This window comes from Danio rerio, chromosome 5, assembly GCF_049306965.1.
Source record: "Danio rerio strain Tuebingen ecotype United States chromosome 5, GRCz12tu, whole genome shotgun sequence".
In the NCBI taxonomy this organism is placed as follows: Eukaryota; Metazoa; Chordata; class Actinopteri; order Cypriniformes; family Danionidae; genus Danio; species Danio rerio.
In genome coordinates this window covers 40,625,007-40,642,493 of record NC_133180.1, presented here as the reverse complement: position 1 = coordinate 40,642,493, position 17,487 = coordinate 40,625,007, and the positions used below count along the sequence as shown (strand labels likewise).

General features: G+C 34.3%; 1 protein-coding gene across 3 annotated transcripts in view; it reads left to right on the top strand.

The window, feature by feature from the left end:
- Window positions 1-15,664, top strand: part of rasgef1ba (RasGEF domain family, member 1Ba) — a 104,142-nt gene extending 88,478 nt beyond the window's left edge. For all 3 annotated transcript variants that reach the window (NM_199829.2, NM_001431104.1, NM_001431105.1), the window contains 7 exon segments: window positions 390-492; window positions 3,269-3,348; window positions 4,801-4,896; window positions 7,659-7,754; window positions 8,000-8,123; window positions 10,345-10,417; window positions 14,245-15,664. In NM_199829.2, coding sequence (NP_956123.2) covers window positions 390-492; window positions 3,269-3,348; window positions 4,801-4,896; window positions 7,659-7,754; window positions 8,000-8,123; window positions 10,345-10,417; window positions 14,245-14,269 — 597 coding nt within the window. In that variant the 3' untranslated portion in view covers window positions 14,270-15,664.
- Window positions 15,665-17,487: the final 1,823 nt, after the last annotated feature.

The following is a 17,487-nucleotide window of genomic DNA, read 5'->3' as shown; positions in this document are numbered from 1 at the left end:
TTGAAGTCGCTTCCATTTAAAAGTGAAAATTGCAAAAATAGCTTTGATGTAGCTAAGAAACTTTTGCCAAGTAGCTTTTAGCTTAGCTTGCTACTTTTCCAGGTGGGTAGCTTTAGGCGTAGTTAAGCTACATTTTAAGTAGAGTAGCTAATAGCTTAGCTCACTACATTTTTAAGTAGCTAGCCCAACATTGTTTATTCATAAAACATCCTTCCTTTTCATAGCAAGCTTAAACACATTTCCATAATCTGCACTTTTGTAAGACAAAAAGTGTACATTACAAATGATTATATATCACAGAAGTAGTTGGTATTCAATAAACATTAAAATGTGGAGTCATAAAGTCCACTCTATGGTGTACCTAAACATCGCTTTGTTTTCTTGTACAGCCTGTCAAGAAGAAACATCGGGCTCGAGTCATCGAATTCTTTATCGACGTGGCACGAGAATGCTTCAACATTGGCAACTTCAACTCGCTCATGGCCATCATTAGTGAGTGTTTTTGTGTCCCTCACAACACTTTACTCCAGCTCTTACAGCTACAGAAAGCTCTTTTGTTTCCCACAAATCTGTTTGGATAATACGGTTTGCTGTTTTGGCAGGATTTGGTTTGCTTTTCTAATCCTTGCTCTCGTGCGCTTAACACACACAACAGTGTCAAATCTTTTACAGGCTCTGCAAGCAAACTCTCGGTTTATTTGTTTGTCAAATCCTGCTGAGTCGTCTTTCGCTGTTCAGAAAATGAATTTCCAACTTTAGTTTTCAATAAACTGTATTTGTTTATTGATTATCTTCAGATTACAATATATATTCCTCGCTCTCTATGTTTAATAGACTTTATCATCAGTAATAATCTGCTGCATTAATCATTCACTTAGCTCTTTGAGCACAAACACACGCCGCTGCCTAAGGCATTATGGGTAGAGGAGCAGGACTGGAGGCAGCTGTTCAGCCTGTGTGACGACAGAGAGATAGACGTCCCAAAGGCAGATGGTCAGCGTTGACCAATCCAATAGGCTGAGACTCATTGAGAGGGGGATTGTCGGAGGGAGGGAGTGTAAGCAGCTGTCCTTTCCCTGGTCAGTCCCTGGAGACGAGCCCGCGGGCCTGGACTCTTACACAAGCCACTCTCCCTGGAGATCAAGGCCCGATATTAGTGTCACTGGAAGAGAACAAACAAGTCATGGGAAAGGGTGATCGCCCCTGTTTGTGTTTTTGTACATTGTGTGACGTGAATGTGGCGTCAGTGCGTGGCTAAATCATTGCGCCAGTATCATGTTTGTGTGCTGGTGGAGCTCTGGGCTTCACACCTGTTAATACAGACAGATTGTTAATGCTATTGAAGCCTCAACTGGCGCTTTTGTAGATGGATGGATAGTGTTGCTGCTTTTGTGCTGGGTTGAAACCGTTGGGTTTTTTGGAAGATAGAAGATACCTGAAATGATGGAGTAGTAGTGAAGTAGTGAACAACATAATGGGTTTTAATGTTGCAGTTTGTTATATAGAACAAAAGATTTGGTAGTGCTTGTGTGTCTATGTAGATCAAAATTTTCCTTTCTATGGCTATAAATTGCCATATGTTCCTGGACTCATTGTAAAAGGATTTTTTTTACGTCTGTATTTTAACGTACTACAGTTCCAAAGTTTTGGATTAATATTTTTAAGAAGGAAATTAGTGTTTATGGAGCAAAAATGCCATAAATTCATCAGATTATTTTAACCTTACAAGAGCTTTTTACTTAACAAAATATATATATAAATTATTTCTGATTCATCGAACAATTTGTTCATCAACAGATCCCAAGAACAAGGGGAATATATATAAATACAATGTGTCCGTGGGGTCTTAAAAAGTATTAAACATTGATAAATCAATAATGAGAAATTAAAGCCCTTAAAAAGGTATAAAAAAGTCTTAATCACGTTTTTACAAAGTCGTCAATTTTGTTCAAGCATTGTCCAAAGTGTTTGACTCCAAAAAGCATAAATAATATTTATTTTCTTCCTAATATTAACAACGCGTGCTCGATTCACACGATTTCTTCAGGCCGGGGTGTGTCATGCCAATCTCCTCTGTCTGGGTGATGTGGAAGGTGATGTGACACTTTCCACATGTAGCGAAACCATAGAGTGAAACAGACGGCAAAATGGGAAAATGTAAGTTTGCGTACTCCTAGTTGGCGAAAGATGAGTTTAAACAGGGACTGAAGCCTGTGGCTGAAAACAACCACATAATTTATTCTTTCAAGCTTTGTTTCTTCCGAGCTTATCCGAGTTCTGTTGCATGGTTGTACTCCATTGATTTATTTAACTACTAACTGTTTATTAACAACTGTTTATTAGGTTAAAGGTTTGGAACTGATTAGAACTTGAAGTAGCGATGAAGTCTTGAAATAATTTCTTTAAAAAGGCTTAAAATGGTATTAAAATTATCTTTAGGATTCCTGCATGTACCCTCTAAATATAATAATTGTTTTTGTCAAAACAAGATTCATAAATAAAAAAAAAAAACATTTTATTCTTTATATTAATGTATATATTATATTACATGTGGTAGGTAATGTTATTTCAGTTAGTAACGTTATTTCCCAATATAAATGGAATTGGTGTATTTTTTTTTTTACCAAATAAATACATAATAATACAGAAACTTTTGAAAATATAAAAGAAATAGTCTCACTCCAGATTTTTCTAAAAACCTTTCAATTTGGTTCGGTTATAAATGTTATTTTAGTCGTTGCTGAGTAGTAAATTAGACCCACAATAAATGATATTCATTCATCCATTTTCATTCTGCTTAGTCCCTTTATTTATCAGGGGTTGCTACAGCGGAATGAACCGCCAACTTATCCTGCATATGTTTTACACAGCGGATGCCCTTCCAGCTGCAACCCAGTAATGGGAAACATCCATGCTTTCTCACATTCACACTTATACACTGCAGCGCAAAATATTTGCGACACATTTTTATGTCACACTGATTAACATTCAAGCGAGACATAGTAAGAAACGATTGTATCATCAGTACAGAAGCATCTGATTGGCTGACCCACCTCAAGAGATTTCCAGTCAACACTCTGACCTCATCTGGTCATTAGTGCTGACTGCACAAGCCCACCGCCCTGACCCCCAGCACTATAAGCTGACCTCATTGTCAAAGGGAAATGATGCTCCTGCTAATGCCATTGTTCATGTGAGCTCATTGAAGCTCTGACAGGAAGTGAAACATTGCGCTGTGCTGACCTGTGTCTGTTTCTCTGTCTTTCAGCCGGGATGAACATGAGTCCTGTGTCGCGACTCAAGAAGACCTGGGCCAAAGTTAAAACCGCCAAATTTGATATACTGGAGGTATGTATCTGGTCATAGTTTGCTCTGTTGACAGCAGTGGGGTGGTGTGACTCATGGGATAGAGGGGGGGGATTTAGATATATAGGGGATAGAGTGAATACGTATCGATTCAGATACCTGTTTAAATTTGCTTATAATTAACAAGCTCTCGATTAGATTCTTGATTGATTTGATTCAGCCAATATGTATTTTATGGATAATATCTTAGAATTGACTCTTTACATAAATGCTCTACAAGATGTGCATGTCAAAACATAATCGTTTATTTGACCTAATAAGCCACAAAACTGAAGTGAATATTAAAGAAAAATGATGACTGGAGAATTGATGGTGAATTGCACACTGTTTAAAAAACAATTAGTTATTTGTTTGTTTGTTTTTTGGCCAACTCTAGTGAGTGAGAATTAATCATGGTGAACGCTTTGCTGATATGGCACTAATCATATTAAGAGTTGGACCCTGGCTCTAGTCCCTGTGACTCATGCATGCATGAAGCTCAAACCACTGACAATATGGATGCCACCTGATGCCAATTTTAGTCTCTAGTGGGCGAGAAATGTTGTGTATTTGTGCATCATCGTTTTTCTGAAGCCCAGCAATTCTCCCTTTGAGTGGGTGTGCACATGTTTACAAAGCTTCTTTTAGGCCATATTTGAGAGGGGTTGAGACCTTCAAGGCTTTAATTTTGAATCTGCACTCTGTTGTTTACTTTTTAAAAGAGGGTTTGTTTAGGCCTCGCTTTATCTTTGGACAGGCAAAGGCCTTGAACTTGGAATATGACTTAAGTACGTGACACAAGCACGCACACTAACACATGGTTCAGTTTTGCCTTTGGCTGTAAATAAGGACTGTGCGTGTTGTCATCAGGGGGGTTTAGCTACTGTACTGTCTCAACAAATTGCCTATTTCCTATTGTTTTACTTTTTAAACAATGAAAGCTTAGTGGGTTATTTGTCTTCTATATAGAATTGGTATCATAAATAAAAGATTTTACAGAGCATTGTGGTGAAGTTAATAAAGCAAAAATGGACCCTCAATTTTTACTAATTGTGTTTTTGAGGTCTATATGACCCCAATAATCCACAATAAAAACTTCTGCAATGATATTTAGCAATTGATCTGACTATACCCCAAACGTTTGAACGGTGTACTTACTAAAACCCGCTCCTGTAAAATTGGTTTAAGATGACTAAAACCTTCAGGCGGAAGGTTCAATGAAGTTTGAAAGTACATGAAATGGATCATCTTACTTGATTCTCATGAAAGAATGCCTTATGCTGAAAAGTAACTCGAGTGACTCATGATGCCTTTAGTTAAATCAGTAGTACTAACTGAGACATAACCATGTCTAATGGATTTAGGGCTTATTAGAAACTTCCATTTGTCGAAACTGCATCTACATGTTTCAAGTCCTGAGGTCGGGGAATAAACCACTTTTGTTTCTCTTCTCAGCACCAGATGGATCCCTCCAGCAATTTCTACAACTACAGGACGGCACTGCGCGGAGCCACTCAGAGATCCATCACTGCTCACAGCAGCAGAGAGAAGGTAATCCACTTCTCAAGTTTCCTCACAGAAGTGACTGGAACATTAGTTTCATAACACTGTTTGGGTTTGGGGTGTGCTTACATAAAAAAAGTGTTTGAAGTATGCGATATGGTGTATTGATTTTAGCAACAAACGTAATGTGGACAGTGATAAAATCTTATTTATTACGTAAAAGATTGCAGTGATTGGCTCTTTTAAAGTCGCTTGAAGCGTAGACTCTAATCCAGATTGTTGTATTTACTGTAAATTGAGGTTGGGACAAGGCTCTTTGGTCGTTATGTAATATCAAGCGTAGAGGATGGTGGGACTGTTTGTGGACCATTTACAAAGGGCAAGATGTCAAATAGGACGTTCTGTTTCCTCTGCAAAATATGCTCTATTCTTGTTAGGAAAACATGGCAGTTGGCCAGTTAACAAAATGTTCTGATGCTCTTCAGTGTTTGTGAACTCGGCCAATAAAATGTGACTCTGCCAAGAGGAAGCTCAATGGTAATGTCTTGGTTAAACTGTTTTCAGTTTTGCTTGTTTTTCTTCTTCACTTTTTGGATGTTCTCAGTTTTGTTGTTTTTTTAATAGGCTTCGATAAGCCTTTTTGTGCATTTTTGACTGGTTAGGGTGGAGATGCTTGCTGTGTGGGTTTGACAGAATGTTCCAGAACAGCACTGGAATGCTCAGCGTTCTGTAAGGGGATGTTTTTTTTTAATATATATTTTTTTTGCATCACTGTGACCCAGCGCCAATTGTTTTTTCGTAAGTGTTGGATGTGTTTAGGCTTTGGCTTGTGGTGTTCCTTTAGAGTTTCAAGGGACATATAAGTGTGTTCTCAGGCAGGAATTTCCACAGTAAACAAATTCAATCAGGAATGCATTACCGCTCGCGTAATATCTTTAACTCATCAACTTGTTTGACTACTTGTATTTTTGACCCCATGTTTTTCCCCTAGTGCTTGTTGCGCTGATTTTGAGCTTCATTTAAAGTTGAGGTTGACTGATCAATTTCTTAGTTTTGGTTTGATTTTCAGGCTTTTTATGACTAAATGCACAAAGAAAAAAACATAGGATGAGAGTTCTGCTATCCTGCCGAATGCATGCATGCAGTTAAGATTATGAATTGATCTTACATGACTCGCTCATTCTTATTTATAGGGATGCATCAATATTAATTCTTTGGTCAATATTGATAACCGATAAATCTTAAGATATAGAGGCCTGTAACTAATATATTATAGCCAATAAATATAAATATTTTTAAATGTTATATTTTTATACAGTAAACAACTGATTTTATTTTAAAAACTTTATAAAAGTTTGAACTGATCTTATGAACTGAATAGCCTACTCAAAGCAAAACATAAATCAGCATGCCAAGTATAAATTCATTTTCATTTTCTTTGCATAGCAAGTTATCATGCAACTTGACTGTTGCCTAAAAATAATAGGTTAAAAACTGAATACAATCTTACATCAACAATACATGGCAAGCAACCCGCTGAAAATAACATATAACATATAATCATATTACATTACAAACAACCCAAAAAGTTTTTTATCACATGTGCATCGCTGCTATTATGTTTACACATGTGCTATTTTTCCTGAGGCGATTTAAACCAAAATACACAATGACACCCTATCTAACATATCTACAATGATATGGAATATGGCTACTTACTGAGATATTAACACACAGCAATACCACATAAAGAAAGGATGGACTTTGAATGAATAAACAATGCGAGGAAAACTCTGTTATAGTGCACTGAACAAGTTCGACCCATGCATGTACGGTTCGGTACAATTACCTACTCTATTGGCTTAAAGATATCAACCTATTTTTGATATCGGACCAATAACGATAACATTAAAAATAGCATTTATCGGCCAATAACAATATGGCGGCTGATATATATTGTGCATCTCTACCTATTTATTAAAAGGGGTAGAGAAATAAAAAAAAATAATAATTAAATGCAAGAGTCTCTTGAGTGTAAAACATTTTAATTCAATGTCAATTATTAAATTATACCAGACGATATTTTTATTAAAATAATTTTTTAATGGACGTTAAAAAGGTTGCTTCTGGAATAATACCACAGTTATTGTCATTCATCATGTTGACATATTTTATGTGAAACATATTGCTATCATTTTAGATTTTTTTAATGCATGTTTTTATGCTGCCTATTTTGAGATCATACTTTTTTTTTGTTTTTAAAGCACTGAATTGAAATCATAATGTGATGAATAACTATTTAAAGTAAATTATTCAGTTCTATTGTTTTACTTTTCAAAAAGATGTTAACATTTAGGAAATTTTTATAATTTTTAAAAAATCATAATTTCCTTGGTTATTATTTTTACTTGGTCTGTCCTGATGTTTAGTATAGTGCTGCATCACTTGCATGCAAGGTGGATTTTGTTTTTTGCTTTGCTTTTTAGATCCAGTGATGCATCTAAATTTAGCAACACCACCTTTGTTTATCATGTTGTTATTGAATCTGCTACTACAGAGTTTGGATTTCAGCCTTGCGTACACCGCACTGCTTTCATGCGTCATGAATCATTGTTATTGCTCTCCAGAGCTGTAGATCCAGTTGTGCTGGGCCCTGTAGGCTTGTAGAGGCTGCTGTAAAACACTATTGCCTAACGCAGTCACACTGTGACCATAACACTTGCATATCTTCCAATAAGACTGCTTCATTTTACTTGCATATCCTTTTTAGTAGCTGTTGTGTAATGTTAAGTTCGTTTTTTGTCTTGCAGATTGTTATCCCTTTCTTCAGCCTTCTAATTAAAGACATTTACTTCCTCAACGAAGGATGTGCCAACAGGCTCCCGAACGGACATGTGAATTTTGAGGTAATTCCTTCTGTTTGGCTTGGCAAAACAAGCCAGCAAACGTTATGCATGGAAACGACTTCTCTCACAGCTAGAGAATAACAATGAATGGCTCAGAAAACATCGTCACATAGCAACAGAAGTATCCCGTTTTAGTTCATTGACGTTGGCATCTGTTGAAATGAAGTTTCAAGGGCATCAGTTCTGTAAGACAGACAGAAGGTAGGCAATGCTTTCTAACAGAATGAATCTTGGTTTTGCTGCAGAAATTCTGGGAACTGGCCAAACAGGTGACAGAGTTCATGACTTGGAAGAAGGTGGAGTGTCCTTTCGACAGAGACCGCAAGATTCTGCAGTACCTCCTGACCGCTCCAGTCTTCAGTGAAGATGGTATGTGTGGTTTTGTGATGGCTAGTATGGTTTGGAGTTTCAGTTCCTTGTCACAGACACCTTCATCTCATCTAGGGCTAGGCGATTTGACTGAAAAATGTCCAAAATTCAATATTAACTGTTTTGTTTCTAATGATGAGCAAGCCGGTTGAAAATAAATGTAAATATTTGATGCAGATTAGTTGAGATGCCTCATTTTCTCATGGAATAAGCACATCAAAGTCTTTAATTAGTTTTTTGTGAAAAGATTTCTTCTATTGACGTCAATTCTTTCATGTTTGACTTCGTTTTGTTATTTCATTTCACAAAAGAAATTGCAGCAATATCTTAAAAAATAACATCTTTTTATTTAAGTTTACTGTAATGTCTTCATTCTCGTTTTGTTCATAAATGGTGAGAAAATTTAATCTTGAAACCATTATGGGCTCTATGCACAGCTAGACTTTCAAAGCCAATGATAAACTTCCAGTGAAACTTATTGTGACTATTTTCAATTTCACAAGGTTGTTTTTACAGTATCGATGTTGTAATGTAATTACAATACATTCAGTTAAATAGACTTATGTATTCGTTTAGTTGCTCAAGCGTAAAACAAGATGAAAGACCGTTGTAACCATCTGTGGCAACAGGCTAGCACAGAAATCCCATTGAAAATGCTGAGGTAATATGCTGAGGTCATATTTTAAAGACATGGCGGAGAGTAAATAGAATTTAATACATTGCTGCTTGTCCGATCTGAGACCCACTTCACATCGTTTATCTATCAGGCAGTAAAGATCACTGATTATTAAAGAAATCATATTTTAAATGTGACAATTTTGTATTGGAAAGACAGTTCACTGGTAGTCCTTGGGCAGCCTGCCTGAAAATTAAAAGTCTGTGTGCATATAGTGCCATTGTAAAGCTAACTGTGAGGTTGAAAGAATAGTTACATTGATATTAACTGTAATCACCATAAATGTAAGTTTTTAACTTCAAATTTAAAGGCAGATTTTTTTTTATCCTGAGTGAATTTAAACTACTTGCATATCGACCAGATATAAAAATAAACTAATTTGATGTACCATATTTACTTATTTATTTTAATGTTTTATTATTATTAACAAAGCAAGCAGGCTGATTTAATTACATTATATGTGTCTCTTTAAACTAGGATATCCAATGAATAAAAGTTAACAAAAAACAAAAACGAAGTACAGCATCAAGAATGGAATAAATAGATGAATACAATTATACACAGTAAGGCAAGGGGTGCAATATTTAATATGCTAAATATTTTTTTAAATATTTACTGTATATAAGTACATAGAGTAAACTTACTTATATTAATACATGTTAGAACAGGTTATATGAAATTATGTAGCAAATTTGTATTCCACAATGTTGTGACATCAATGCAGTAAATGTCTGTTATGTAAAACAATTATTAAGAGTTATAGTTTGTTAAAGTTTGTCAAAGATTGTCATACATGATATCATTCACTTGGATCATCTCATGCATAGGTAAGACAAATAAAAACATTTTAATATTTATTTCACATTATACAGTTGAAGTCAAAATTTTTATCCCTCCTTATCTTTTAAATATATCCCATGTGCTGTTTAACGGAGATAGGATTTTACAAAAGTTTTAATAACATTTTTAGTAGCTAATTAGTGTTTACCATGATGACAGTACATACAATTTTTCTACTTATTTTGCAAGAAGTATTTGGATTTTGTATACATTTCAGTGCTTTCAGTTTAAGCACATAATAAAAAACTATTTTTTCTTATTAATAATAATAATAATAATTGTTCTTATTATTACCTCTTTAATGTCATAATTTCATCAACATTATCGTTTTATTGCCCAGTCCTATTTCCACCCCAAGAAATTCAGACCTATTATAATACTAAATGCTTGTACCATTACTTTGATTCAAAATATTTTTTACATTACTGGTTTACAATCAACCTAGACATCCTGTGTGAGCTCAGTCTCTTCTGTTCACTTATTTTCTCACCATTCGCGTCATCAACCTGTTTAAATGTTGTTTGCGCAATACGCACACAAAGAAACCAGACACTAAGAGAGCGGCGCTTGTCATTGTTGCCTCGGGTGTAAAATGCTGTCATGCTAAATAACCTAGAAACACAAGTTCAAGAGCATTCCTGGAGATTGAGAACAGGTGGCTTTGTTTTTGTGATTCTGACGCTGATCTTGCTGATCTCTCAACAGCTTTGTATCTGGCGTCATACGAGAGCGAAGGGCCCGAGAACAACATGGAGAAAGACCGATGGAAATCTCTCAGGTGTGTATGACGTGATTTATCAGCTGACTGACAGATAGACAGTTTCTATCAGCAGAAGTCATTTGCTGTTTGTTGCGAAAGAAAGCACTAACACCACTCACACTGTCAAGTTAGTGTTGTCTAGACCTTAAAGAGTCACAATAAAACAGTTTAGTAATAAAATTGTATCAAAACTGGACATTTCTGTTAGAAATTTACTTTTGAGTTCAATTTATTTACTTCAGTTTGTCTCTTCTAATCATAGTAATACTGAAAGTTTATTTCTAGACTAGGGATGCCCAAACCTTTTTGCTTATGAAGGGCCAAAATCCAAGCTTGATTGAGAGCTGTGGGTCAAAAGTAAGCATCGCAAACTGTATTACATTAAGGTTGCCATGGGTAATTTATTTCATAATATTTAAAAATAAATAGAAATAATTACTTCAACTGTAGTTAATTCACTTTTTTGAAAATGTATATTATTTTAATGAACTATTACAGTAAAACTATAAAAAAATCTATTTATTAAACAATAAAGATCAATGCCAAATACACTAGTCATGCTGAACTTGCCTTTGCCTTGATTTGCACGCCGTCTTCTGCTTTGTCCCCTATATGTGCTGGTATATACATTTTTTAAAAAAATTTAATCATTTACAATATTTAATTAAAACATTAAAAAATTTTTTTTTGTAGCTCAACAAAAAAACAAACAAACAAAAGGTTGCATTAAAATTAGAAATGAGAATGATTTTAGGGAATGCCTTTAAAGAAGATAAAAGGCAATCCAACTCTTCCCAATCATTTTCTCTCTGGTGTGCCAAATCAGAGGATACAAAGGGCCAAGTTTGGGCATCTCTGTTCTAGAAAAAAAAATTTAGTTTATTTATTTTATTTTTGTTTTTCTAGAGAAACTTTACTAATAAATTGGAATGGTCCAATGTTAAGTCGACTAAAAAATTTATAAAAATAGTAACATGACTAAATAATAATTGATCATGAAAACTGCATGAACATTAAATTAAAACTATTATAATATTTACTTTACACTATACAGTTAAAATCAAAATTATTATCTCTCATTATTTCCTAAATATTTTGAAAGTGCTGTTTAACGGAGGATTTAAAAATAATTAATAATAATTTCTTGCAAGATAATAGTATTCATATTTTGTTTGTATACATTGTAGCGTTTTGAGATTAAACACATTATAAATAAAATTGTTATTATAACTATTATTGTCATTATTATTATTACTGAAATCTTGATTAGGTTAACTAAGCAAATTACGCTAATTAGGCAAGTTACTTTACTACAGAGGTTTATTCTGTAATCAATCAAAAATATATAAATTCTAGAACGATATATATTTTATTTTTATTATGTTTTTTTTTTTCTCTCCTTTCAATGCCGTGGTTGTGGTAGGGTAGGGGTAATGTACTGCTTTAGATTGTAAATGCAAAACTCAATAAATAAATAAATAAATAAATATATATATATATATATATATATATATATATATATATATATATATATATATATATATATATATATATATATATATATATATATATATATATATATGTCACAGTTTGTCTTTGCTTTATTGCATACAGACTACAAGACTTCCATGTATCCCTTTTTAAAAGAATATTCATTATTATTTTTGGATCTACATTGATTTGAATCAGGTACTTCCAATATACAAACAAGCAAACTGACACAAACATCATCCATTATTGCTCTCCTGAGATCATGCAGTAAGAGATACACACACAAATGTGCTTGGCAAGGGTGAGGGCGTCTGGCTCATGCTTAGTCACGTTTCCTCACAGTTTTACAGCACAGGAGAGAGAGGTTGCGCAGGCTTTTGGTGGGCTGGGTGTTTTTTTTTTTTCCACTGCGACAGGATCTGTCACCGCAGCAGATTTAGTCTGTATCAGCAGTTCATGCTCTCAGTGTCTCAGTGTGAGTTCAGTAGTCCTGCAGGAAAAAGAGCAGAGCTACCAGGAAAAGACAATACAGCTGATGCAGAGATGAAGAATAATGTCCATAGGGCAGAGTTGCCTTTTATTGCTCATCTGAAAGCAGTTTATGCTTGATTTATCACGTGTAGGGCGCTGGACTTGGATCAGCACACAGCATATTGTGTACAGAGCGTCTATCCTCATCCACCCTTGCCTGTGTGAGGGCTTTGGAATATAAGCTCTTGTTTTTTTTAAATTTACTATTATTATTATCATTACTTCTATTTTAGAATAATTTGGAATATTCTCAACAGTTTCCTCATGATGACTACACTAATTAACAAAATAAGCAATGCACTGTTGCCTAATGGTTATTCAGAATGTCATAACTACATTAGGCAAAATGTTAAGTTAAAGAGCAATTCTTTATTATGATCAGACCTCTTAATAATATGACACTTAATCTGTGCCATGAATGAATATGCTCAATATCACTTGACAGGAGAACCATAAAGGCAAAGCGCTGTACATAAATAGAGAAAGGTGAAACTGTATAAATAAAAAGTATGTCTTATTATGTAGCAGCAGAATGTGTTTAAAGACTAACTGGGTTGCATAAATTGCATTTTATTTAGTATTCAAAGTGTACTTTTGAGGAAACATTTAAAATAAAGTATTGTTTGTCGACACACACTGTGTTGCTAACAGTGTTATTATCCACCAGCAGCTGTAATAAACACAGCTCTGGCTCCCTCTCCTGACAAGACTCTTGAAAAACACAGTGGTTCTCAATCAGGAAGCCGGCGCGTAGCCAGGGCTGAGAATAGATGAGCTCATTTTGTACGAGTCCTATTTTGACTGTTATGCCATCGTTAATTGTGAAAATAACCCATCAAAGGCTTCAAGACCAAGCAGAATCTGACATAAATGAAGTCATCTTTCTTTATTGATCTACTGTATTGTGGTTAAATAAGAAAACATTTTACAAGTAACTTTTATTCTAAATCTTTATGAAGACTTTATTCTGGCCCATATTAAAGTTAATTTCAATACTGATTAGGCTTTTGTTGTTATCCATGAATTTTCAAATTTTTTTTTTTTTTTTTACAAGAGAGGCTAGAAAAAAATGATGGAGCTCTACATTATTAATATGTTTTTAAAAAAATTATTTTTTGTTTTTTTTAATCCACATGGCCAAATTCTGACTGACGAAAGCTAAGTGTTGCTGGTGCTGGCCAGTTTGTTATTCGCCTAATAAATGACAATAGGCTACATTTGTTTTTCTGAATGATATATGATGTAATAAGTTTGTAGTTTTTTTTTAATTTTTTTATGTTTCTTGGTTCTAAATATTTAGAAAATATTTTTTGGTTTGTGGTTTTGATGACCATCCAACAAGCTAATCCAGTCTAAAATAATGCTTAAAAGTTACTAATGGTAACTTTTTAATATTTTAATGTTTTTTTAATGGTTAACTACCTCATAATTACATACAAAATGAGGCTTATAACTGCAAAAAAGTAAACTTTTTGAGAAATAAATGAACCACCCCTTTAACTACGCTGGCTAGTGGCTTGGGCGGCCTCCACAAACTTCTAATATTCCTTACAATACTCTGTTAAAACATATTAAAATGAAGTAAATCTCCTGAAAAAATGTTGAACACTGGCAATTGTTTTTCTTGATACATTTACAGTCTATTTACATTTACTTATTGACTTTTTGGTTTCATTAGTATTATACAAATGTTACAAATTAATATGGAAGAAATGCTTTTTTTTTTCTTACCTGCATTTTGTTGTGGCTAAGTACATGATATTTTCATTTTGAACGGTAATTCAATTATTTTACTAAATGACGGTTATGCTTGATTTTTGCAGGTCATCTTTGCTGAACAGGACATAATCCTTTGAGGAGCTCCAAATCAAGTGATCCTTCTAACAAGCAAATTGTGTCCCCCTTTTGCCCCTTTCCAAAAGTGAGAAGTATCCCTGTTTTTCAAGGGAGATGACAATCCTTATTTTGCTGAACGGAGCATTTTTGTGTTGGAAAGAAGATCTTTTTGAGAGTCTTTCATACTGGATATTTCAGGCTTTTTCATCTCTTTGTGCAAACTTTTGTACTCCTTGCCCTCACCTCTCTGTCTCTAAAACAGTTTGAGCAGAAAGAACAAGTTGTTGAAAACGTCTCTACTAGACAAACCAATTCCAAACTATCCTGTCATTCTTCTGTATTGAGGAAGCCGCTGGTTGGCAAACTCAATTGGAGAAACTAAAAAAAAAAAAAGAAGGAAAAAAAAGTAAGCCAGCATTGTGTACTGGGTTCCAGTACTTGTATATTTTTATTGTACCTGAAGCATTAATTTAACTATAGATTTACGTTGTCACTATTTTTTGATATTGTGTTTGTCTGTTTTTTATGCATATGAGATGTGAGTAATGCATTGCTTTAACCTCTGTGAGTGACCATTGACTTACGTGTGCTTGATTAAACCCAATGAGGGTCGCCGAATGCACTGGATGCTTCTGTGAATAAAGATGTCAATTCTTTTCCTGTGGAACAATTTATTTGTGATAATTCTGCAGTTTAAAGCTTCATCCCTCGTCCCACTTTTTGTCGTCATGACTTTACTGTAGACGTTTGTCGGCCTTTGAAGGAAAGACGGTGTTTGTTTGTCAGTGTTACCGTTGTAATGCTGTTTTTACGCGATGAAGGTGATATTTGTAGGACTGTTGTCGACGCTCTTGTTTGGTGAGTGGTGTTGTGTCGCCCTCTGGTGGTTAAAAGGAAAATGACACTTCAGAGTGTCTCAAGGAAGAGTTGAAGGTTTATCGCACCCATATTAGCTGGGATTCGAGTCCATATGTAGAATGTGCTAGTTTTCATTACTGTTATTCTATTAATATTTCACATATTCCTTTGTGTTTATTTATTGGCCTCAAGGATATCTTTAGCTCTTGTTTTCAAATAAGCTTTATTAAATGTTATTTTGTACTAGGTACATGTTTTTTATAATATTCAGATATTCCCTGTCTAAATATTTTATAATGTTTATAAAAGTTTGTATGAGGAAAAACTAATATTTGAAGGTACTAGCACACAGTATGAAGCTAATGTATGTCGGATAATGTCAGCTCTACACTTTTTTTGATCTCCTACAGTATGTAAATATTATGTCATTTCTCCATTCTGTATATTGATATGTATTTTGATTGTTTGGGCAGATTACAGAACCTCAAAAGTGATATGGAGTGAATGAAAAAAAAAATAAAAGGAATTAAAGAATGCCTATGAAGTTCATCTGAGTCTCTTGTTTTTGTGTCATAATTGTGTTAGGATAAATTAAGTCTTCTCATTGGAATCAATGCTTCCATGAAGGCTTTTTACACAAAAAATAATTAAGGTTAGTATTATTAGCCCCCTTAAGTATTATGTATAATCTCTGACTGGCTACAGACTTATAAACCTAAACCTTTAAATTGCACTTTAAGCTGAACATTTATGATCTGTCATTTCAAAGACAATAGAAATTATTTATTAGAATTTTGTTTTTAAACTTGAAAAAAATGTTGGAATTTGGGAAACTTGGCAAATATTTTTTAAAGAAATAAAACTTCACATGAAATACAACTTCTCAATTGTATATATTTAATGATTTTTTTATTAATGGTTCCACAAACAACCTTTAACATGTAGAATATTTCCATTCCACGAGAGTTACTTCAATTTATTAATGCACTTAACATGATTTCTTTTCAAGTTTTTCTCACACAGGTTATTCTTTAAAGGTTTCTTTGGCTAACTGAAAATATTTTTGCCATTACTGCAAACAAACATACATCTAGAATGTTTACATTAAAGAGAGTATCATGAAATATTACACTTAAAAAAAAAAGAAATGGGTCCAAAACTTTTAAATTCGCAAGCAAAGATTCTAGATGTGCAATAAATGACAGCAGAACAGAGCAACAGTATCTGGATGCAGCCTTTATGATGCAAGCTGAGACTGCATCACTGAGCGATGCAATGTCAGACACAATGCACTCAAATGGAGCTAGTGACGTCACTGTGATGGGTGGGGTTAGGTGAGCCCATTAAAAAGCATTAGATGCAGCCCAGATTGCACTGCACCAGGTCTGCAGCCAGACCCATCTTCAACAGAGAGCAAAATGAATGAGTGCAATAATAATTGTGGTAACTGCGTAATATGACAATAGTTTATTTTTTGCCATCCAAATTACTTTATTGTTGACAAGTTTTTAATTACATGTTTTTATTTGAAATCTTATATTTTTTTTATTACCATGTACTTAATCATTTTCCCTAAAATTAAACTATTTTGATTAAATAATGAAGAAACAATTCTCCATAGTATTTCAGCATCATTAATAGTTTACAGCAATGGTCTCAAACTCAATTCCTGGAGAGCTGCAGCTTGAGTAGTTGGATCAGCAGTGTTTGGTTAGGGTTGAAGCAAAACTGTGCAGAGCTGCAGCCCTCCAGGAATCAAGTTTGATGATGACAGTGATTCAACTTCAGATGCTAATATTGGAAAAGTGAAACGTGCCCTTGTCTCCATCTACTGGTCATATTTTACATACTGGTTTATTTTAAGATATTGGCTATTTAATCAAAATTCTCCCTGTCTGTGCACTGCTGCTGTGTGTGTTTCTGTGTGTGTGTTGTCAGTGTAATACTTGCTGAAGGTTGTGATGATCAGATCATGTGGCAGACAGCTCTGAATGATGTATATGATCTATTTCCATTGCCAGAGGCTTGATGATCTGATGCAAGCCACTGTCTCTGATTCACGTAAATGCAATTAGATCAATACTGATGATTCTCGGATTGTCGTAATGGCAGTGCAAGCAAAATCTCTCTATCTCTCTCAGTGTATCTACATACATAAATGTGAATAGATTTGTTCTCAGCCTCAGTAAAGTCGATGGTATGACCCATGCAATAATGGGATGTGGTCTAGTTTGTGAGAGTTGTTTTTTATATAAACTGTTTTAACATTTTCAGTCAAATCAACGGTATTTCTACAGCGATTTACACACTGTTGTTTGATTCAAAGCCACTTAATATGGATGAACTGGAATTGGATAAGATATTTCAGTTTT